The sequence below is a fragment of the Astyanax mexicanus genome, chromosome 10 (genome assembly GCF_023375975.1).
Source record: "Astyanax mexicanus isolate ESR-SI-001 chromosome 10, AstMex3_surface, whole genome shotgun sequence".
In the NCBI taxonomy this organism is placed as follows: domain Eukaryota; kingdom Metazoa; phylum Chordata; class Actinopteri; order Characiformes; family Acestrorhamphidae; genus Astyanax; species Astyanax mexicanus.
In genome coordinates this window covers 42,068,236-42,094,019 of record NC_064417.1, presented here as the reverse complement: position 1 = coordinate 42,094,019, position 25,784 = coordinate 42,068,236, and the positions used below count along the sequence as shown (strand labels likewise).

Here is a 25,784-nt window from a genome sequence, read left to right as displayed (position 1 = left end):
GGTGCACTGGATTATAAGGTGCACTGTAGATTTTTGGGAAAATTAAAGGATTTTAAGTGCGCCTTATAGTGTGAAAAATACAGTACATAAAAAGCAAGCCTTTTATAATAACTACAATGTAGATTACTGTATTAAGCAAAATACCATACAAATGAAAAGCTTACGACCTTAAAAAATGGATCACATGGTTTCTAGCTTTTGTTTGTATGAGAAAAACTGACTGACTGGACAAAGTGTCCTACATGCTGTACATTATTATGTATTAATCAATGAGCTTTAGAGAGAATGAAGACTGTCTGACCGTTTTTTCGAAGCCCATATATGGGATGTTGCACTTGACAGAGGCATCCTCCATGTGTTTGCAGTTTTCAGCAGTGATGCTCTTATGTGGGCATTTCAACAGGCTCTTCTCATCCCCAACACACTGCACCTCATTCATGTGGATGGGACCCATACCTGTGGAGGAGTTATAAAGCAGATTTAAAGTGACAGTCCTTAAGTTTTGTAGATTTAGGGATTTGGTGACCTCTCTGGTGATAGATATAAATTACATTCAACAAACCTACCAGACCACTCTGCTTTTAGAATATACTGTATATATTATACATTACCGGGACAACAATACCATTAATTAGTATATTTTTTCCCCTTCCTTCAGTCTTAAAAAAACCTTGATACTGCTGCTTTAATCTGTTTTCCTGAGTAACCAAACTATATGACCATTAGAATCACCAAAATAGTGACTCCTGGCATTACTACTAGCATGGCAACTGTTAAACTGTAATTACACAATAGATCAAAAATAGGTTTATCCTACCTTTGTCACAGACCACAGCTCTAATCAGAATCCAATGCAAGTGTAGAATTACATTAGCATAAGCTTATCTATAGATTTACTGTCTAGTCTAGAATTGCTGGATGAATGTAACCCACCTTGGCCCATGCGAGCCCCAGTTAGAGCCTCTTTAGCTGTACCAAAACCGAGCTCCCTGCACACCACGCTGGCTGACTGCAGGTTCCAGAGATCATCACATACCGTGCCCCATTCAGAGCCTTTCAGCACCTCCACACGGCCCTCGCCAGCCTTCGCACCGCCCTTCAGACGTACCTTAGACTGGATCAGAGGCACAGAATTTGCACTGTTATTAGTTATAAATTATAAGTTCTAGTCATTCTCACTACGACCAGTGTTGGGCACGTTACTTTGAAAAAGTAATTAGTTATAGTTACTCGTTACTTCTCCAAAAAAGTAACTGAGTTACTAACGGAGTTACTCCACTATAAAAGTAATTAGTTACCAGTAAAAGTAACTATCGCGTTACTTTTATTTTTCGCCCGTCAAAAAAAGGAAATCAATTATGCATTTACTATTATTATTAGAAAAATAACAAAAAATAACAAACGAAAATAAACCCAAAATGTTGACAAAAATATAATCTAACGAATTTCAAAAAAATAAAACGAAATTCTCCACACAACCAAAGAAAATTACTAAAACTTGTAATACTGAAAAAAGCGGAAAAACGCGTCTGGGGATGAAATTTAACAAACCAAGCCACACTCAAAAGAAATATGTATAAAACAAAATAATGGACAAAAACAACAATTTAATGCCCGTTAAAATGGTATTAATATAACAGCTTCACCAAAAGAGAATAGAGCTTAGATCCTGCCCAAAAAATCCGACCCAGCCGGAGCCCGTGCACATTCTGCCCAAGCCCGAACCATAAACTGTCATTATGAGCCTGACCCGATCCGCCCCATAAATTGTCTGTTTTCGGGCTGATTGAATGAGCGAAATATAATCAGAATTATGTTAATTAACACTGTAACATAGAAGCATAGAACTATTATTTAATTTAAATGATTTTTAAGAACAGCTACACACAATGCTGCAAGTCAAACGCGGAGGCGTTCACGTGCGCCCAGAGCTACGTGATTACAGTTTTCATTTTTATTATAGTTTAATTTTATTTTGTTTTTATTTTTTTCTGTTCATTTTAGGGTGTGCTTGCTAGCGCGAGCGCTTTACACAAGAACTAACGGACCACGAGTGCCGCGCGCTCGGCACAACAACTCCCGCGGTACAACTCCGCTGTACAACAGCGCTTATAAATAAATTAAACACAAAAATGAGGGTATTCTATCAGTAATTTCAGTTCGTTTTAGTTAGTTTTATAAACACAAAATACAGTTCGAGATAGTTATGTTTTTCCTTTTAATTACCGTTTTTATTAGATTCAGTTAACACAAATGTTTTTCACTTTCAATTTTCGCTATTTCGTTCGCTTTAGTGAACAATAATAATTGGTTACTTAGCAACATTGTGATTATCACACCAGAGCTTTATATAAAATAAAAATAGGAGCCCGATTTTGGGACGGTCTTTGGGTCAGGTCGGGTTCGGGCAGAGAATCTAAGCTCTAAAATAGAAAGCAGCAGCACCACAAAAACCGGAGCAGCTAAAAAGAGCTTAACGTCCTTAATTCGGAACTTGGGTTGTCCACGGCAATCACTGAATTGATTAGAGCACGCAAATCGTCACAATTGTGCCTCACTTCACCACGCCAAACCACAGGCACAGCGGCCAGAAGCTCAAGTTCACCGGACAGAGGAGGGGTTAACCAGGGCAAAGCGAAATAAAAAAAAAAAGTTCATAGAGCTGCTAAAGTAACGTGCAGTAACGGGGTGTCGGAAATGGTAACGGCGTTATAGTTACAGTCATAGTAATTAGTTAGATTACTCGTTACTGAAAAAAAGTAACGGCGTTAGTAACGCCGTTAGTTTTAACGCCGTTACTCCCAACACTGACTACGACTAGCAATAGTGTATTAATCCTCTATAGCATGAGGCAATTTTTTGTTAATTACACCATTCCATACCAGACTTTATTTGTTTAATATAGTGTTAAAAGACATGTCTATGTGTAATACTAATAATGAGGCGTTCAAGTGGGTCATAAATAAAAATATGCATATGCTCAAGAGTATGTAAAGAAGTATACACTGTATTTGCTGTTCATAATCTTACTATTTTTTGTCAGCCAATTAAAACAAGTTTTTTTCTTTTCATTTGTTGCCTTTGGGCAACTTTGTGTAGATCATCTTGTTAAGGCTATCTCTCAAGGAAGATTCAAATAATCAAATAATCATATAATAAACTTGTTATCAAAATTTTAAAAATGGTCTGGAAAAAAGCTTCCAAAGACAAAATCATCTAAATAATGGTGTGATAATTTTCTCCCCCAAAATATAATTCATGCCACAGAGTGTTAATATTAAGGCACACTTAATTAATACTCTGACACGCCAAAAGTAATAGTACAGCAGTATGTGTGAAGTGTTAGCTCAGGGACAGCTTAAGAACACCCACACCTATATAAGTTGTGAGGTGTTATCTTGTGATTGAGGCTGAACACTGGCAAGTGCACTCTTTGCATGGCAACTTGAATTATGAGTTGTAGCAAGATCTGGTAATTGGCGCCAGATGGAATGGTGGGACATTCTGTTTCCAAAATATTGATCCACAGTGGCAGGTATGTATCAGAAATATTTCATAAGCCCTATCTGGACGGGATTAGTTTCTCAGGGGGTTCTGGGGTAATTTTGTTTTTTATGGGATTTATTTCCATCCGAAAAGACCATGCACATGTTTTTCTCAGATGTCCCCTGAGAAAATTACAGGCTGAATTACCTACAGTTTTTCGCTGACCTCTTTGGTTCTCACATCTCTAAGTTTTGTCACCATGTATTTAATAAAATATGTCCACTTCCACGCACCATAATTACACTTAAGGCGTGTGTTTCCACCGAGATGCACACAAACACAACGGTGAGTGGAAATGGAGGAGCTACTGAGCGCAATGTCATGTGACCCGAGAAAGACAAAAAACTCACTGCTCCTCCTGTTTTTTTCAACTGCAGTCCGTATGCAAGGGTTTTCTCACTGAGAAGAATTGAATTTTTTTTACAGACATCCCCCTGAGAAACTAATCCGGTCCAGATAGGGCTTTAGAAAACTAAGATTACCATCAACAGTGGACAGAGCAGTTGGTGGTAATGATCGTGACCAATGGTATCTGGCTGAAATTGTCCATGTGAACAAACAAGCAACTCAAAAATCACATCCACATTCAATGCAGGATCCCTCTGTCCCATAACATTTAGCATGTCAGTTTATGGTGTTTAAGGCATCTTCACAATGCCAATTGCACCAACAGATGTCACATAAATCTTACAGTTTAATAAAGCAGTTGTCACTTGAGGGCATTTCCATTATGGTCTATTTCCCTGTTTTACAAGACCTCATAAATGTTGGGCTTACCACATGATTTAGTTTGCTCTTGCGTCCTCGACCATTACTAAACTGGGGACCAGGCACACAGCTGACCACAACAGGTCCTCCACCAGGACAGGCGGAGCTGGTGTTCGTACTGAACTCCATGGTGCATGCAGACAGATGAGCCTCATTGCCAGAGCAAGCCACAGAGTGAATCCTGCACACACTGCGGTGACTGCAGACAGATAAGATAAATATATGTGATTAAATAAGTCTATACTACTATTTTCATAGAAACTTCAATATAAATCATCAGAATAAAATAAAATACTACATTAAATATTTCAAGCTCTGATCAAAAGCAAAAGCAAGAGAGGCCTACACACACATTTTTCACTAGTAGTTCCATCATCTGTAAGACTGTTATAAATTTGTTGGCCAATAAGTGTGAATCTGGGCAAAGATATAATCTGAGTTTGCCAGTTGTACTCATTTGACACATTTCTGAAATTCTAGCAGCTTACTGAGGAGAAGAGTAATGTGACAGTGGAAATGGGCACATAAAGAGAACCCTGACCTTCCGGAATGAGTTTATTTCAATCCATCTGAGACGGAGATGTTTACAACCTTCATAAATAATATGACAATCCAGGTATTGAATTTTTCGCACGATAGTTTCTGTAGATAGTGTGGTTATGATGAAAAAACATTGTACAAAGTTCTAAGTTCAAAGTTCTATAGTGCTGAAATAGACCTAAAATTTGAAAAATATCATGTTTATCGTTGTTATTGTAGTGACAGTTCTCTATTTCTCAGCTTGTCCAGAAATGCATGTCCTTTAGATGTGACTTAATGCACAAATTACAGTGCCTGACTGTAGAGAGAGGCTAGAAGCAAGAATACCAATTCTCTTTTATGCTGTTTAAAGTGCAAAAACAGCTGGTTTTAAATTGATTGAATTGTGATAATCCTTGGGGATCATCCATTTTTAGGGTTTTTATCAGAATCAAGACAATAAATAAAACACAAGATGAGATAAAAGCTCTTTTAAGACACTTTGGGACAGCAGTACTGCATGAATAGAGTTGCAACGCTCAACGTGCTGTCGGTTTACAGATCAAGTCCAGCTATTCAATGATAGCTGAAAGATGTTATTGTGGTTGGTGGATTATCATACCACTTAATTGTGGAGCTTTAAATTTCATGCCCTCCTCTGTGTATAGAAAAAAAATATGCTGCTTACTTGCAAATGTCAGACCTGCGTCAGACTAGCGTCCCAGCAGGGTCTTTTCTGTTCTTTTGGTCACATATCCACAAAAACTGTAAACTTCAGGGGAAAAGGTTTACCATAGTGTCATAAGCCATGTTAGTCACTATTTAAATAATCTAACTGGACTTTACAATTGACTTCTATTTATTACTACCAGTTTGAATCGTTTAATTGGGTAAAGAAGCTTGTCTGTCTCCATTCATGTCCAACACACTCTAAAGGCTCTTGACAGACAGGCTCAGACATAAAGCGGAGATGGCATAGCCATGGGAAGTCAGCTATGATGTAACATTACTGTGCAGCTCTGGGGTAAAGTTGAGTCACTGTGGTTTTCACACACCCCTGCTCACCTCTGAAGCACGTGTATGTGTGTGTGTGTGTTGCCCACAGCTTCGTGAACTCCCTGACCTCTAATTCTGTATGGTGTGTGACAGGAACAAATCAATAGTTCTTCAAATCAATTTCTCCAGAAGATTTATTCTGCCTTAGGCTGCCGTATATCTAAAGAGGAATATCAAATTTCTGAATTTCTGAGTTTCTCTATTTCTGAACACAAAACGAGACCACAAAAGTAGTTTTTTTTTTTTTTGACCAGTGATCTGTTTTAAACAATCACCCCTAAATTTAATGATTAAACTTGTGCTTCAGGTCATTGTCTTGCTGCATATCTCAATTCTGCATGAGTTTGAGATCACGGACTGATCATCAGACTAATGATCAGACATTCTCCTGCAGGATTTTCCATTTGATGGCAGAACTCATTGTGAAAAGTCACCCAGACTGACAAAGGGTGCATGCCAATTGCATGATTATAAGCATTAATACTAACTAGTGTTTTAGTATGTTTTTTTATTGTTTATATGATGCAGTGATACAGTTGGCTATATTAAAATATTCAAAATATATCCTTAGAACCAGTGTGTGGTTATGTTGAACACTATTATCCCATAATGCATTGGGAAATGGAAAGGGAAGAGGTATTCATATTTTGTGCATTAGCCAAACTATTGAAAGAGGGTGTCAAAATAAGGTGAATTTACAATTGAACTGTACTAACTGTGCTAATTTTGTGCAAATTAATTGTATTATAATCGTTAATCGTTAATTGTGAATTATACAATTATTTCTGACAACCTACCTCCACTAAAACATGAAACCAGCTACCTTCAAACCAGTATTGTATGATATTTAATGAGATTTTATGTCCTAATGACATCATCAAGTTAAAAAAATGAGTGATGTAACCTCCCATTTTCAATTAAATTAATGATTTAATGCTCAAGCCACACAAAAAAGAAGACAAAGGACGAGTGTCAATTCTGCTGCTGTAGTTTTTGTTTATTCAGTTAATAGGTCTGGTACTGTGCAGGATAAGCAAAAATAAAGTGCTTTTGGTAGAAAACTCTCTTAATAATTAGTCATACTGACAAATGTGCTGTGTCTATTTCTGGAGCTTAATTACTGGATTTTTTTTTGTGTGAAAAGTTCATACTTCAATACTTTCTCATATCTTTAAATAATGAATTCTCTAGGGCTTGAATCTCTTATGCGAAGTAACTGACTCAGTGGATCTGACCAATGACAGTCAATGGGTTCAACTCTAGAGTCTATCAGTCTCTCTCTCTCTCTCTCTGCCTCTGTCATTTCTCTCTCCTCCTCTTCTGTACACACTTCTTCCTCTCTCTCTCTCTCTCTCTCTCTCTTTCTGAGTGTCTGGCTCGCTCACGTGCAGACACACACGTCCTCTATCGCTCACAGCCGCGGTCTGTCTGTCACAGTGTTCACTGCTTACATTTAACCATCTGGTGTGAATCTGTAACACAGTCTGCTCTCTGACGTGGAGCGCTGTTTCACAGTCAAACAGAGACAGAGAGATAAAGTGAGAGATAGAGAGATAAAGAGAAAAAAATAAAGAGACGCAGAGACAGGAGGTGGATTTGTTACCAAACAATGACATTCCTACACTTCTTTTGTTAATCAAAACTATCCTGCAAAGTTTTGATGTTACAAGTGCTTTTTGTAGATATATATATATATATATAAAATTGAGTAATCTTGGGGAAGGACATGCATTTTTTTGAAGGGGGTTATAAAATAAAAGCTTTTTTACCTGTTTCAGCCAAACACACATATTCCACAGGTCAGTGCAGCATTCTTTAGCTTCCAAAGGACATGTCAAAAGTCATGGGTCACAACACTAGTTCAAAACTAGACAAAAATGCTTGTGTGATGCCCAGAAAGTCAAACATAACCCTTTTTATGACTGCAAAGACCTGCTACACTACTGCACCTCTACGCTGTAAGCCCAGATAAGTTAAATTTACTTTAAAACATTTGAAACCAGTTGCCTTAAGTTAGCATAACTTAGAACATCAAGTTGTTACAACTAAACTTGATTTAACTTTTTTATTTTTGTTATACTGTGAGACTGGATAAGTTAGGTTTACATAACTTTTTTAAGGCAGCCGGTTTGCTCAATTTTTTTTAAGTAATGGGGAATGAAAACTTGAGTTAGCATGAATTAAAACATCAAGTTATTACAACTAAAGGGGAACTTGATTTATTTCTAAGATAGCCAGGTGGGAATCACTACACACTGATGGTGAGTGTCTGTCAGAAACTGTTGGACACACCCAGGATGCAAATAGATTGTGACAGAAGCCAATGGAAAAGAAGCTGCCAATGGCAACAGACTATTATCAGTTGGTTCAACTCAAAGATCTCAGTTTAAGTGTATATGTGCCCACAAATGTTCAACTAACTCAAAATAGACGAGTATTATTTAAAAATATCCAATTTTATGTAAAACAGACTTAAATCATTTGAGTTCAAACAACGTATGGGTTTATAGTGTAATACATGGAAGACTCATCACAAGAAAACCCTGAGTGAAAACCCTATGTCATCATCAGCTTCACTCACACAGCAGGTCAAATGTGGGCCATAATCTGACATGATCTGGTGCAGAAATCTACATTAAACTATAACAAATCTGAAGTTTTCAAATGTGACATTAAACTAGTAAGCAGCAATCTCTGGACAGCTAAATAAAAATTCCTGCAATTTTATGTCAAGACATTTGCGGAGGAAAATGAAAAATGGATATAATTAACATGGAAAAGTACATACATCTAGCATTAAAATTCATACATTTATTATGCATTTAAGTATGTATTATTTTGAAAAAACTTAAGGCAATTTAAGTATATTTTAAGTGTAATTAAGCTATATTTGAATACAACAAAAGCAATGGTTTGTTCTTTTTTGAGTGCTTTTCTCATAACTTATTCACACTTAAGTAGATTTAACTATGTATTTATTTAAACATCATTTTTTACAACACTTGAAGTATATTGTAAATGTACTTTTTTACATATAGTTTTACATATCATGTAGAACATAATGACACTGGGAAATATACACAAAAAATACACTAAAGTGCACTGTGCTTTTAGTATTCTTGAACTAAATGAACATACTTTTAATGCTCTTAAGTATACTTCAGTGTCAGTACAGTGCAGTGTAAAATAAAAAAAATAAAAAACATAAAATAATAAACAAATAATAGTTTAAAGAGACCAATAATGCATACCAAAGAAATAGGTATGTCCTTTATTAAGTGAGCTGAAATGCATTCTCAGTGATAAGCCCATTTGTCTTAAACTGAAACTTTATTTGATGTACTAATAAATATAGATCACATTAAAATGATTAGATTTGGTTCTCTTTACACTTAATAGATCCAAAGTTGGCTGGTCTCAGCTACAGATTCAAGAGTCTGAACCTGAGGACACTACACTAATCTACACCAAATTACATATAAATCAGGCAAAGGAAGTTTGGGGAAAAAATCTTGTGGTTTGATGAAGTGAAAATAGAACTCTTTGGCACAATCACTAAAGGTAGAACATACCTCAAAAATACCATGAAATATTTGGAACACAAACTGTAGCTTTTGGAATGGGCCTTACAGTCTCCTGACTGGAATATTGTTATAAATGTATGGGAAGATCTTTAATATGCCATCCAAGCAAGACGGCTTGCGAATATCACAGAAATAAAAGTGTCTGGAAAAGGAAGAATAGGAGACAATGACTAAAACTAGACTCAGATTTGGCTACAAAAAGTGTTTTCAAGCTGCAATGTTTGAGCCTGTGGTGAAGCTGAATGTTTGAAACTTTTGATCAAGAATAAAGTAACTGTGCAATAGCATTTGCAGGTAACTTTTTTTTACTTCTGTTCTACTTAAAAATCGACAGAACCTCTATTTAATTTGCTTAAACAGTTGCATTCAAATGTAGCCTTCAGTCCCTGGCTTTTGGCCTCACATATGAAAATGACTGATTGTAAAAGACAGTGTGTAATAAATAGCTATTATCTACCTATAACAAAATAATAAAAAGAACACTCAACTAAAGTTTATAGGTTTAAGTTTAGAAAAGAACTATAATCTAATAAAATTTAGTAAAAGCATCACTAACACCCTGATAGTCTAGAGTAGAGATCTTTAAATCTGGTCCTTCCAGTCTTGTACTTACTGAGCCTTGTTCTGTGTAAATCTATGAGGTCAATAAATTACTTTTACTGTTTCCTTCTAACCTTCCAGCGAGAACAAAATCCAGGACTGGAATCTGGAATGGAAGTACAAATCTAAAGACCAGGATCAAAAGCATAGAGCAAAGAAATTAACATTTACATAATTAGGGATGTCCCAATCAGGTTACTTTGCATTCCAACCTGATCCAAGTCAGCCAATACCAATCCAATCCAAACTTTGTGTTTGTAAAAATAATACAACTACACAGTATAGATAATATGTGCTGATGATGTATACTGTAGTAAAATAATTTTCTTAGTGGGAAAAAATAAGAGAGCACTTAAAAAAAAAAAGTTTTTTTTATTTCACCAAATGAAAAAACCTCTGGAATATAATGTAGAGGAAGATTGATGATCACAAGCAATCAAACCAAGCTGAACTGCTTGAATTTTTGCACCAGTAGTGGCATAAAGTTATACAAAAGTGTGTAAGACTGGTGGAGGAGAACTTGCTAAGATGCATGAAAACTGTGATTAAAAAACAGGATTATTCCACCAAATATTGATTTCTGAACACAAAAAACTTTGTGAATATGAACTTCCTCTTCTGTTTTAATGATATTTGTATATAGTTTCAGATATTATGTTTTAATGCTTCACCATAATAGTTCCACACTGCAAACCCCATTTAAACTCTTTTATTTGTCTTCTGAGTACTCTCTGTACTGGATATGAATTTAATTTAAATGAAAATATGCTTGGATTGGCCTGATACTAAATCAGTAGATCAGATTAGGACATCCCTAACTATTCAGATTATATATGCGTGAAATCACTTTGGTCGTGTAGCCAAACTCTTATGAACTGTATTTTCACAGCAGTTGAAGCATTATGTAGTATAATGCTTCATTGCCTAGAGCTCCTGAATCCTGAGATTTTCCATCATAAACACACACGTGCACAAGCACACACACACACACACACACACACACACACACACACACACACATAAGAATATATATAACATCTGGATCTGGACTTCTCTCCAGTGTTTACATAAATTCCTTTTAGGATACTTTTCTCATTATAAACAAGCACTCTATAACACATTCTTCAGTGAATTTAAGATACACACGCCAACACAAAAACAAAAAACCTCAGAATCTACAAAGATCAGACAGAAACAGAGCATGCTGGGTCACACAACAGACAGCCAGCAGCAAATTAGATGTCTCAGCTTCTAGGAACCCTTCAGCGGCCACAGCTATAAAATGCATTTTCAATCATCTGCACAGGACAGAGTATACTGCTGCAGAAATCTTTAGTTTGATTTGAAATGCAAATACTATACATTGTTATAAAATCCTGCTATGATCCTGTGTGGACTGAATGAAGGAAAGAGCTAGAGGCTGTCTCAAGGTGGTCTTTAGGAAGGCAGCAGTTCTCTATCAGTGGACGATGGTTTACTGCCACAGTTTATTCTTTTTACATCCAATTTTGTATCACTTTTCTAGGTATGACTTACAAATCAATTCACAGGAACATGTGTATCACACACACAGACACTTAGAGTGTTTTCACATTTGTCCACAAAAAAATAAGTCCATACCCAAGATCAATTATGGGCTAATTTGGGGGAGGAGCTCAGTATCGCTGGTTTGTTTTCACACACAAGAACTCTTTACTCTTATCTTTCTTCATGTAGGTTTGTAAAAGCTTAAGCTGTTTAATACATTTTTTTAAACTTTTTTTCTTGTCAGTATATCTCAAGAAAAGTTTCTACAATAAATGACGGAATATTTGTTACTGAAGAGGATAACAGGAAATATGGATTTTTGGTGTCAGTTTTACAGAATTTGACAGCCAATATTGTTCACCGCAAGTTTACCCTTTATCACGTCGGGTAAAGAAACAGTAACTTAAGTAAGTCAAATTGGCCATGTATTGATATTGTACAAATAATCAGCTGTTCATATATGAAAATATGTTTATCCATGCAGGTCATTGCAAAACGAGTGTTTATCATCACACAGTCAGTATCTGCACTCATGCCACAAAGCTGAGCTAATTACAGTACCCTCGCTCCAGTCCGGTGATGAACAAGTGTTGTTTTATTAGGATGTACTGATAGAAGGAAAAGTAATGCGATAGGTTAAAGCAGATATGTTATAAAATAAACCAATCACTCAACCCCACATGCAACACAGGGAGCAGATACTGTAGCTTCCACACAGCCTGCTTAAACCCCAGACCACTGATTTCAGGAAGACAGGAGATTGAAAGTTTGGACTTTTGGAATTCTCCTAGGTTCAAAAACAGTTTTGACACCTGATCAAACACAACTAACCCACAGACCAAAGCTAGTGAGAAAATGTTAATATATACTGTAGGCAAGATGTGGAGCTTGCATGTTTTTGCAATCTGCAAGCTGACATGATAGAATGTTTGACTATTGATTTTGGTCAATGTTTGCATGGTATTCCTAGAGTGATTATTTATATATTTTTTCATCCTGATGCAATTAAACTATTGTGAATTACATTGTCAAAGCATATATTGTGGAGTCCCACAGGGTTCAATTGTAGGGCCTATGAGATTGACGTTAATAATTATAGTACAGTATTGTATAGAATTTATGTGAGTAGGAAACTGAGGTAAGGGTTTACATACAATGTTACACACCAGCTAAGCACTCAACATAAACCAACATACTGCAGATTACAGGTGTAGATCTCAATCCCCAATGCAGCAGCAAATTTTCTGAGGTCATTCAGCACAATACATATCTTGGGATGCCTCATGTTTGTACCACAGTTTGGGAATCATTGTATACGATGTTTTAGGCTAAGAAATGTGTATTGTGGTACCACCATCTAAAATAAATGACATTCCTGAACAGTATATACAGGTCTCCTACCTGTTTGGCTTCTTTGCCTGGATCCTCTCTGAGGGAAATCCCATCATGCCGCAGACCACTCGAGAGTTTCTGGCGGTCCAGCCAACGTTGCAAATTTGGCTCCAGCCCTCTTTGTATTTCACCTCCACTACACCTTCAGTAACTGGCATCCTGGCAGCGTGAGCAGCAGATAGGGGGCGCAAGCGTACCTTCTCCATCCTGTTCTCATCCACTTGCATCTAAAACATCAACAACACAGTTACTGAGGACAATAATAATGTACATTAACCATATAATCAGCCAAAAAGCACAAAAGCCACGGTATAGCAGAATGTAAACTGATGAAGCAAAAGTGAAGTTTAACTGTATGCTGTAAGTTGTGAGTTGATATCTTGTGATATCTGGCCAATGTGCTCAGTGGGCAAGGTGATGTGAATTATTCAGGTTTGAGCACGGCCTGATTGTGGGTGCCAGATGGATGAGATATTCCGTTTGCGATGCGGTGTAAGCACGGCATTACCACCCACAGTGAACGGCATACACTGTGGGTGGTAATGGTTGTGACTGTGGCCTCAGGCTGGAATTGTTTATGTGAACAGATAAGCGACTCTTAGGTTCGATTGCTAAATTACAATAAAAAAGCAAGACAACATAGAGCAGCGTATACCCTATTTAACTTGATATAAACAGTACTTGCAGGACATAGGAAATATTGACAAATTAATATCTTTAGATTAATAATAACTTGCAATTGGGCAAAATAACTTTTTTTGTCAGATTAACTTTAAAAACAGAGGAGCAACTCGTGACATGTGCAGGAATTCCAGGCGAGACCAGAGAGTACATGTGGATGGACACACATGCACGTATGCACACTCAATCTGCTGAATTAGTGATGTTCTATAAGAAGAGAGTGAGAAGTGTTTCCTTCAGATCGTGTTTTTGACAACTACAATGAAATCCAGTCCAATACACATGTAGGTGTGTAGTTGTGTATGTGTGTTTGTGTGTGTATGTGTGAGTATATAGGGGGTGGTTAGTCTGTTTGTGTGTGTGGCTTTGTGGTGAGTATGTTTTATAATGGTTTTGAAATCCCAAGGAAAGAAAACAAAGGCTTTTATATTTAGAACAGATTAAAATAGTTCATGTTTACTGCGGACACCTCGTATCGCATCAGAGTTCTTGATCATGTGTTTTGGACTTTATTCTGAAATACGGATCTGGAATCTTTCATTTGCAGCGTTCCAGTCTAAGTGTACACAGTCGAGCCTGTGTGTGAAGCTGAGTCCAGCGTTACACAGCTGTTTCTAAGAGCCGCCTCCAGTTCACCGTGTTCTCTCAGGCTTCCGGAACAAAGCTGCCCAGTGGACAGCAGAGCATAGCCTTCTACACAGCTTTCCCTAAATTCACACTATGCATTAAAACTGTCAGTCTCTCTCTCTCCACTTTTTATATTTCTTTTCATCTCAATCCAATTTCCATTGATTTTCTCTTTTTCCCTTTCTTTCTTTCTCTTTCTTTGTCTCTCTCTCTTTTTTAATGTACATAAATGACCTAAATAGAAAATGGGGAAAAAAACATTTAAGAATTACAAAACTATACTCTGTTTACTACTCTTTACTCCCACAATATGCTCTTAATTCTCCCCTATACTACATTAACCTATATTTCTTATACTACCTAACATATACTATATACTACCATATTCCACCCTATACTTCCTTTTATACTACCTTATGTACCTTTTATACCAAAACAATACACCATATACTACCCTAAACTCCTTATACTATCATATACTCCCTATACCACACTGTACTCCACATACTACCATATACTCCCTATACCAAACTGTACTCGATATACTACCCTACACTCCCTATACTACCATATACTCCCTATACCACACTGTACTCCACATACTACCATATACTCCCTATACCAAACTGTACTCGATATACTACCCTACACTCCCTATACTACCATATACTCCCTATACCACACTGTACTCCACATACTACCATACACTCCCTATACCACACTGTACTCCACATACTACCATATACTCCCTAGACCACACTGTACACCATATACTACCCTACACTCCCTATACTACCATATAATCCCTATATAACACTGTACTCCATATACTACCATACACTCCCTATACTACCATATACTCCCTATACCAAACTGTACTCCATATACTACCATATACTCCCTATCCCACACTGTTCTCCATATACTACACTACACTCTTTATACTACCATATACTCCCTATACCATACTGTACTCCACATACTACCATATACTCCCTATACCACACTGTTCTTCATATACTACCCTACACTCCCTATACTATCATATACTCCCTATACCACACTGTTCTTCATATACTACCCTACACTCCCTATACTATCATATACTCCCTATACCACACTGTTCTTCATATACTACCATATACTCCCAATACCACACTGTTCTTCATATACTACACTACACTCCCTATACTACCATATACTCCCTATACCACACTGTACTCCATATACTACCCTACACTCCCTATACTACCATATACTCCCTATACCACACTGTTCTCCATATACTACCCTACACTCCCTATACTACCATATACTCCCTATACCACACTGTACTCCACATACTACCATATACTCCCTATACCACACTGTACTCCATATACTACCCTACACTCCCTATACTATCATATACTCCCTATACCACACTGTACTCCACATACTACCATATACTCCCTATACCACACTGTACTCCATATACTACCCTACACTCCCTATACTATCATATACTCCCTATACCACACTGTACTCCACATACTACCCTATACTCCCTATACCACACTGTACTCCATATACTACACTACACTCCCTATACTACCATATACGCCCTATACCACACTGTTCTCCATATACTACACTCCCTATACTACCATATACTCCCTATACCACACTGTACTCCATTTACTACCCTACACTTCCTATACTACCATATACTCCCTATACCACACTGTTCTCCATATACTACACTCCCTATACTACCATATACTCCCTATACCACACTGTACTCCACATACTACCATATACTCCCTATACCACACTGTACTCCATATACTACCCTACACTCCCTATACTATCATATACACAATACAACCATATTCTACCCTATTCTTCTTCCTTTCTCTCTCTCTCTCGCTCCCTCTGTCTCTCTCTTTCAAGCCAGGGCTTATGCAGACAGATCATATGAGGCTAATTTAGAGCAGAGTCTGTGGCCTGGACTGCTGGCTCTGCCTCACACCCCCTTCCTTTACAGCCCGTGGGCTTCATTCTGTGCAGAGAAAGAGAAGAGGAGGAAAAGAAGAATGAACAACCATCTGAGAGACGGAGGGAAACTACTCTAGACAGTCAGAGACAGCGGATGGAAAGAGGAGAGATTTAAAACCCAGGGAGAATGTGTGAGAAAGGGACGGCAAGAGTGAGAGAATGAGTGTGTGAGAGAGGGGGGAGAAAGAGAGAGGTTAGAAAGTAAACAGGGGGTTAGTCTGCACCACAGAGTCCACGAATGAATGAGCACATTTCCTCAGAGCAAATAGAAAAATCACTCTAAGTGAGAGATTAAAAATGTATTATATAGGAAGCTACTGATGTATAACTAATAAACTAATAACAAATTAATAACAGAAGATGGAAGCCTAACTTTTAAAAACAATATCCAAAATGTGTGATTGAACTGAGACACAGCAATGACATATCCTTATTCTATAATGGGCCTGTACCTTAATTACCCTATACTACATTATACTCCCTGTAGTACCCTATACAATCTACAATCCTATATTCCATATACTACCGTATACTCCTTGTTGTACCCTATCTTTCCCATGCTTCCCTATACTCCCAATACTACTCTATACAAACCACATTCATATGCTCCCAATACTACCCTATACTCCCTGTAGTACCCTATACAACCTGCATTCATATACTCCTTATACTACCCTATACTCCCTGTAGTACCCTATACAACCTATATTCATACACTTCCTATTCTACCCTATACTACCTGTAGTACCCTATACAACCTGCATTCTTATTCTTCCTATACTACCTGTAGTACCCTATACAACCTGCATTCATATAATCCTTATACTACCCTATACTCCCTCTATTACCCTATACAACCTACATTCCTATACTCCCTATACTACCCTATACTCCCTCTATTACCCTATACAACCTACATTCCTATACTCCCTGTACTACCCTATACTCTCTGTATTGCCCAATGCTACCTACATTCCTACACTCCCTCTACTACCTTATACTCCCTGTAGTATTCTATACAAACTACATTCCTATGGTCCTTATACTATCCTATACGCCCTGTAGTATCCTATACAACCTACATACCTATACTACCCTATACATCCTGTAGTATCCTATACAGCCTACATTCCTATACTCCTTGTACTACCCTATACTCCCTGTAGTAACCTATGCTACCTACAGTACATACCCTATACTCCCTGTATTACACTATATTGCCCTATACTCCATATACTACCCTAAACTACCTGTACTTCATAAATCACCTTAAAAACTCCTCATTCACCCTATACTACTTTATAATTAATATATACCCTATACTATTCCTTACTAACCTATACAAATCTATGCTACACTATATTCCTCTACACTACACTATACTACCCCTATTCACTCCTATACTACACTATCCTAAACTACCCTGTATTACACCATATTACAATGTATTGCATTTAATACCCTGTACTGCTATATACTTTCTAAATGACCAACAATTCCCTATAGTATTAGATGGAAACCTGGCTTCTTTTTCTTTCTGTGTGCTCCCCCACTTTTTCTTTTTTTTTGTAAGAAAAGAATATCCAGAGTGTGTGTTCTCAGTTCTCTAAACTGGGACACAGCTATTTGTCAGTCTGCAAAGGGCCTGTACAGTAATCATCACAGGGATTCAGTCAAATAATAACATGACTTTGACAGAACTCCCTCCATTGTTCTGTTTTCTAAGAAGCTAATTACTTGTCTTAGTCACTTCAAATAGTTCTTTTTAGAGCATAATAATTAGTTTCAGCATGTGAAAATAAGCCTGTAACACAATGAACTTGTCTTTTACCGTTTAATGTGACACATGCAACATGTGTACCGACTTTATTTTTTCAATTAAATAAATCAATCGAGCAAAGATTACTGTGTTATTGAATGAACTCTTCATGTAATTGATTTCCGAGGAGAAGACATCCTGAGGTTCTGGCCAATCAAAGGATTCTGACAGGAAATTCTAGTTTGTGTTTACTTTGTCTTTTATAAAAAAACTTCTGTAGCCCTCAGTCATGGCATGTTTAGCTATTACCTCAATAATATTGGAGTCCAGGAAGCCAGGCAACCTCTCGTCTTTACAGATGACACCTGCATCCTCCTCATGGGTGCAGTCACTGTTGCCCCAGCCACGAGACAGACACTTGTCAATGCTCGTCTCTGAGCCTGAACACATGACATTATCCAGCCATATCTTACCTGCAAAGACAAGCACAGACAGTTACATTAAAAATATGAAAAAATCTTATGGACATTTGATCATTTATTTGAATTGATTAGGAGATAAATAGAACAGGTTTGATGATGCAGCTGACAAAGGCATAGTATTCAAGTCTTCAAGGCAAGCTTTTGAGACAGAAGTAGTATGTGGATGAGTGTTGTCCTGTAGAAATAATTCTGTTGGAGTGTAAATTTAACAAAAGTTAGGCCACTGATTGCAGCATCTCATTGCCAGACCTATCTCTGACTGACAATGTGTGGGATGCTCCTAGGAATCTCTACAACTCCATGCTGTTACCATGTGTTACACGAGCATTACACACTACTGTATGTGTAGCTTACTGTCAAAGTTTGTTTTGTTGATACCCCCCCCCCCTCCGGCCAAAAGGATAACGAAACTTTACTTTTATATTAATTACCTTTTTTTTAAATTACATTTAAAGTATTCAGAGGTGAAATGATTTTCACTTTTTTCTTTTGGAAGGCCCTGCCTCTGCTTTCCTTTTTTTGGGTGGGGAAAAAAGCATTTATTTGAAAAAAATTGACAGTTATAATATCACAAAAAAATGCACAACATCAAAAACATTTCATATCATATTACAATAATTAATAATATTGCCTCCGCCATGATCTGCTTTCTCTCACTCACTGAACAAATCCCGTCCGGGAGAGGGGAAAAACACTGCCTGCCCACACTAAAAACTGATTGGCTGTCTCACAGACTCTTTGCAGAGAACAGGCCAATCAGAACCCTCTCTGTTTTCTCTCTCTCCTTCCCACACGCGATTAGAGAAAAAAGTCTGTCGCCTGTGTGCAAGTTTGTGTGCAGTGCACTCTTGGGACACTTGTTCTGAATTCCGGGAGATTATATGTGACTCGCGGGCATCAGGGAGCCACTACCGAAATGCGGGAGACTCCCGCAGCTTCAGGGAGACTTGGTTTGTCTGCACATGGCACTTCCAGAAAGCAAATCACCAGAATATTGATTTCACCTGTGACCACCCTTCAGCACATACAAACTTTGAGTATTGTTTGATTTATTCTTCTTTACAACACATTATTTTCCTTTCCCTTAACTGCCTTCGTTTATGACCCTTTTTCTGTGTATCTCACACTCTACTCTCACACTTTACTCTCTACTCTTTTCTACTCTTTGTTTTAGCCCTTTATATAATAAAGTTAGTTATTTGCATCTGCAAATGTCTGAGTACTGCCTGCTTATAACAAGATGAGTCTGGGGGCAATATAAAAGATCCCAAAGCAAAGAAATGAGCTGTTTTACCGTCTGAAAAACAACTTGGAAGTGGAGAACATTTAACAACATGGCCAGGTCAGACTGACCTAGAAAGTTCAGCCCAAGACAGCAGACTGCAAGATTTGTAAAGGAGCCTCCAACAATCCTATGTCATTACAGGACCTCAGGAAGCTTTTACCACAGCTGATGTCAAAGCACAGCATCTACCATCAGAAAAAGAAAAACTGCTCAAGATTTCATGAGAGGAGTGCATGAAGGAAACTCTTGCTTTAAAAAGAATCTCAATTCATGACTGACATTTACCAGAGAACACCTAGAGAAAGGCCAGGACTGATGAATCTTGAGCCTTGGCCAAGGATATTTTTCTAATTTAAAACATCTTCACACTTCACACATGTCTATGACACAAAACAGGTTCTTAACAAACATTAAAAACAAAAACTGTTCTTGTACTATGATAGGAAGGATATAGAGCACACATAAGTACAGTCTTTGTTTCTATATCACAAAGACAAATATCATGTTCTACCAACCTGTGCCCGCTCCATACTTGGCACTATGTGACCAGCTGAGGGCCTCTACGAAGCCCAGATGGCGGCACAACACATGGGCATTAGATAAAGTGAAGTCATCGTCACAGATAGTGCCCCACTCGCCGCTATAGAAGACCTCCACCCTGCCCTCGTTGTGTTTGCGTGGGTAGCCGGCCAGACGGAACTTTAGCTGCTCATGTTGAAGGGAGGACGTCTGGCACAAAGTGGAGGGGAGCCATAAACACGCCAGCATCACCACTACATACTGAGATTTACCCATGACCTGAGTCAAAGAGAGAGAGAGAGAGAGAGAGAGAGAGAGGGAGAGACATGGTGAAGTATAAAAAAAAATTGCATGATTAACCAGATATTACTGAGCATTACTTATTACACAATATTGCGTTTTGTATTCTATAAAACATATGAAATCAATGGCCTTTATCACTAGTTCCAGGAGACCTCTGGTCTACACATGTTCCAGCATTCCCTGCCCCCAACATCTGATCCAGTTCATCAGCTCAGTCAAGCATCAGACAAAAGCCCCTAACAAGCTGAAACAGATGTTCTGAGGCAAAAAAAAATACTTGAAACTGTGCAGGACAGGCACAAAGAAGAAGTTCAAAAGAAGTTCAATCCATAGTTACAGTATCTCTAGGCCTGGGTGATAAAATATTATATAACAGTACATACAAACATTTTCACAATACACAATATATTTATCTCTGTACACATGATCATAATCAAAATGATTGTACGTTTTTACGATATGTTTTACAAAGATTTGACATTATACAATAAAATATTTATATATTTATATTGACCACCTCAAGCACTGCTTTTTAGTTCCAACAGATTAAACCCACTACCGTTTTACATTAATTAAGTAACTGATATTAAAATAAAACCAAGTTTTAGAGTTAGAGTAAGGCATTTTCGTGATACACTATATGTTTCGCAATTTTTTTATGCAGAATTTCTGGTAGATTCTTACTTCAACTTTCTCCTTTTTTTAAACAGGACTAATCACAAAGTTCTCTGTAATTAAATGGTTTTGGTCAATGTTTCTTACACATTATAAATATAATATATAACATGATATATGATCAGAAAGTATATACAGCTCTGGAAAAAAATGATGAGTTTCTTTGATTTTACCAAATTAAAAACGTCTGGAATATAATCACGAGAAAGATGGATGATCACAAGCCATCAAACCAAGCTGAACTGCTGGATTTTTTGCACCAGGAGTAAAGGCATAAAGTTATCCAAAAACAGTGTGTAAGATTGGTGGAGGAGAACATGCCAAGGTGCATTAAAACTGTGATTAAACTTCCACAACCAAAAATTGATTTCTGAACTCTTTATAAATATGAACTTATTTTATTTGCATTATTTGAGGTCTAAAAGCTCTGCATCTTTCTGGGTTTTTTATAGCGATTACTCATTTTTTGCATATAAATGCTCTAAATGACATTTTTTAATTTGGAATTTGGGATAAATGTTTGTAGCTGTTTCTGTAGTTTATAGAATACAACAACAATGTTCATTTTACTTAAACATAAACCTATAAGTAGCAAAATCAGGTAAACTGATTCAGAAACTGAAATGGTCTCTTAATTTTTACAGAGCTGTACAAAAACAGTACAAAAACAAAAGTGTATCACAATATCATACAACAGTATGATATTTTATCAAATTGCTCACCTCTATCTGTTACTTAATGGTCTATAACACCTAAAACTATATCTGAACTTTTTCCCACAACAGTAAATTTTGGTTAGATCCATTCATTGTTAACAACACACTTATTTAACACATTTATATAAATATTAAATAATTTTATTGATAGTATAGGGTAAGGATGATGCACAGCCAAGCTTACCTGTCTTGAATAGGCCTCCTCCCCCTGCAGAGTTTGCCTGATGTCACAAGTTACTATGGAATTATAGATTCTCTCTGATCAAATCAACAAGATGCTGGACTGATTAAACCTCCTTTTCCTGAATCTGATCAGTCCTGCTGGCTTTTCAGAGCAGTTGGGGATCCAGAGTCTAGCCAGAGAGGAGGCTGGAGCTGGCAGGCTGGACAGAGAGCTGGAGGGAGGCAGGGGTTGCTCTGGGACTTTGGTGAGGCTCACTGTCTGCTCTCAGCTATTTATAGGGGGAGGCGCAGACTGCTCTATACTACACAAACATCTTGACAGCAGCTCATATGAAGTCTTGGCTGGAACTCTGGCGGCAGTTTCAACAGTTTGCCAGATCGTTGCTGGATCCACGTGTTTCCCTGCGGGAAGTTAGTGATGGAGCAGAGGTTGCTGTTTAATTCATGGTGGGTTTGCAGTGTGAGAATACTGTGAGATTATCGATTATAGAATCTGTGCATTGTTTAAAATGGAATGATTTAGGTTAAAGATGAAGTATATAGGATTTTATATAAGATAAATGAGGCCTTCGCATGATTATAGTGCTTGCACAACAGAACTCGCTAATGAAGAACAGCGACATCTGCTGGACTGTTGCTATAACAACTGCAGAACAAACCAAAATGTTGTATTTTGCTGAGTACCCTCCAACAAGAACATTGCTGCTTGCTAAAGATCACATGCACAAGCCAAAATGCTTTTAGAAGAAGGTTTGTGGATGGAGGAGACCAACATTTCTATTTAAACTTTCTACAAAGTCCAGCATAAAAACCCTATCCCATCTGTGAAACATGGTGGTGATAGTATCATAGTTTGGGCCTGTTTTGCTTCATGTGCGCCATCACTGCTGAAACCATGAGTTCTGAATTATATCAGAGAATTCCAAAGGAAACGACATGTCATGACATCTGTTAACCATTACCTGAATCTCAAGAGAAGGTGGGTCATGCAGCAAGACAATGACCCTAAGCACACAATTTGTTTAACCAAAGATTTGATAAAGAAGAACAAAGACAACGTTTTTTTTTTTTTAATGGCCAAGTCAAAGTCCTGACCTTAATCCAGGTCTGATCAATTGTTACCAGAAATGTTTTGGGTAACTATTCTCCTGTTAGTTACCAGTTCTCCTGTTTTTGCTGTGTGGATCATTTCCTTAAATCAATAAATGACCCAGTATAATATTTTTTGTCTGATTTGTGTAACTGGGGTCTCTTGATCTATGTTTAGGACTTCTGATGATGTTTTAGGTCACATTTATGCAGATTGGTTCAGAAAAATTTCAAGCACCACTGAATGATTTGTTAGTAGTTTTTAGCTTGAATATCTGTACTTCAAGTCCATGTTTTTGGTACCACTTTAAAATAAGACTAGCTTTGTAAAGGGTTTATAAATGGTTTACAATTAGTTTATTAATGGTTACTAATTAGGTTGTAAATGCCTTAAAAATCATTAATAATCAGTTATAATTCATACATAGAAAGGGCAACAATGACCCGTTGTTTGCCAAATAGTGAAACCCCAGCCATCTATTGTTGTTGTATTGTTAAACTTCAGATCTTGTAAGATACTCAACTTACTTTGTCTTCTCCATCTAACTCAGCTTGCTTCTTCATCTCCATATTCTCCATCAGTCAACATCAGTTTAACCATTTAACTCCCAGGTTTAATCATTCCACCACTAACTCTTTTAGTCATTTATAAACAACAGGCCATTATTGCCCTTTCTACATATGTGTTATAACTGATTATTAATTATTTTTAAGGCATTTACAACCTAATTAGTAACCATTAATAAACTAATTGTAAACCATTTATAGACCCTTTATAAAGGTAGTCTTATTTTAAAGTGGTGCCATGTTTTTTGTACTTCATCCACCTCTGATATTCACTTACAGCTAGTAAATATTTTCAGACTATTTGAAAATATGCTGCCAAACTAAACCTAAAATTGGAATTTTCAAATGTAGGACCAGAACATGTTGATTTGTTCTCTCTTTGTAACAAAAGGTCCATGTGAAGCCAAGGTGGTTCCCAGCTAGAAGTTAACGGCTCATTTTACCCTCAGCAAGCTCTTCACTGCTTCTGCAGTTTCCTCAGCGCCTGAAACAGCTTAACAAGTCATACTAATGTCTCTTTTCTCTCTCCTTCATTTCTCTCTCAGTGTGAAATGTTCACAAAAACGATCTTCAGAGGCACCAGGCTGGCTTCATGTGACCCTACTTCTCTCCAGGCTGCTTTGCCCTCAGAGCAGTTAGACAGGCAGGTAGGCTGCTGTCTCTGATCAGCTCATCTTCAATCTCCTCACCCTGCTGAGGGAACACCAGCCCTGCGGCACAGAGGGCTCATTTACAACCATCACTCTCTCTCTCTCTTTCTCTCTCTCTCTCTCTCTCTCTCTCTATCTTTCTCTCTCTCTCTCTCTTTCTCTCTCTCTCTCTCTCTTACTTCCTCTTCATACACACACACTTTCTGTCTCACTTTGTCACTCTTAGTCTTTACACACACACACACACACACACACACACACACACACACACACACACACACACACTTTCTTCCTATGTCTGTTTCTTTCCTTGTCTCTCTCTCTGCTTGTCTCTTTCTCTCACTGTCCATCCACACCCATCACTCAGGATCTCTGCAGAAAGCTCGTTTTGTCTGCAGACCCAAAGTCACAGCACTGCAGACTTCTGAGAGGTCCTGGTGGTATTTAATGCTTTATTGAAAATGTTCTCCAAAGCATATACAGTATGTTCACATTTTCACAAGTCATGTTCTTTTAAGGTTGCATCAACATGGTAATTAAGAGGTGAATAGTGAGATCTACTACAGGTTGTGGACAATAAAACTGAAACACCTGTCATTTTATTTTGGGAGGTTTCATGGCTAAATTGGAGCAGCCTGGTGGGCAATCTTCATTAATTACTCATTGCACCAGTATGAGCAGAGTGTGAAGGTTCAATTAGCAGCGTAAGAGCACAGTTTTGCTCAAAATATTGCAACACACCAGAGTTCAAAATAGGACAAATTGTTGGTGCACGTCTTGCTGGCACATCTGTGATCAAGACAGCAAGTTTTTGTGATGCATCAAGAGCCACGGTATCCAGGGTAATGTCAGCATACCACCAAGAAGGACCAACCACATCCAACAGGATTAACTGTGGACGCTGTAAGAGGAAGCTGTCTGAAAGGGATGTTCGGGTGCTAACCCGGATTGAATGCAAAAAACATAAAACCACAGCTGCCCAAATCACGACAGAATTAAATGTGCACCTCAACTCCCCTGTTTCCACCAGAACTGTCCGTCACCACAAAAAAATATTGTGGTCTAAAACCAGGTGTTTCAGTTTCATTGTTCAACCACTGTATTTGCTATTTATGTATCTGTATCTGCTGAGGCAAACATTTATAAAATGCATGTTTGGAAAATGAGCTACATAAACGCTAAAACATGAATTGGTTGACATGAATTATGTAATGTAGAG

At 37.6% G+C, this 25,784-nt stretch overlaps 1 protein-coding gene across 2 annotated transcripts in view; it reads right to left on the bottom strand.

Moving 5' to 3' along the window:
* The window catches only part of loxl3a (lysyl oxidase-like 3a), a 33,270-nt gene extending 10,754 nt beyond the window's left edge, over positions 1-22,516 (bottom strand). Inside the window, exons 1-7 of one of the 2 annotated variants that reach the window (XM_007247450.4) lie at positions 22,261-22,516; positions 20,379-20,661; positions 18,406-18,569; positions 13,002-13,219; positions 4,324-4,513; positions 934-1,114; positions 302-456 (exon numbers count right to left, since the gene is read on the bottom strand). In XM_007247450.4, coding sequence (XP_007247512.3) covers positions 302-456; positions 934-1,114; positions 4,324-4,513; positions 13,002-13,219; positions 18,406-18,569; positions 20,379-20,658 — 1,188 coding nt within the window. In that variant the 5' untranslated portion in view covers positions 20,659-20,661; positions 22,261-22,516. The remainder of the gene's footprint in view (positions 1-301; positions 457-933; positions 1,115-4,323; positions 4,514-13,001; positions 13,220-18,405; positions 18,570-20,378; positions 20,662-22,260) is intronic. The other variant, XM_007247449.4, reaches the window with a different exon arrangement.
* Positions 22,517-25,784: the final 3,268 nt, after the last annotated feature.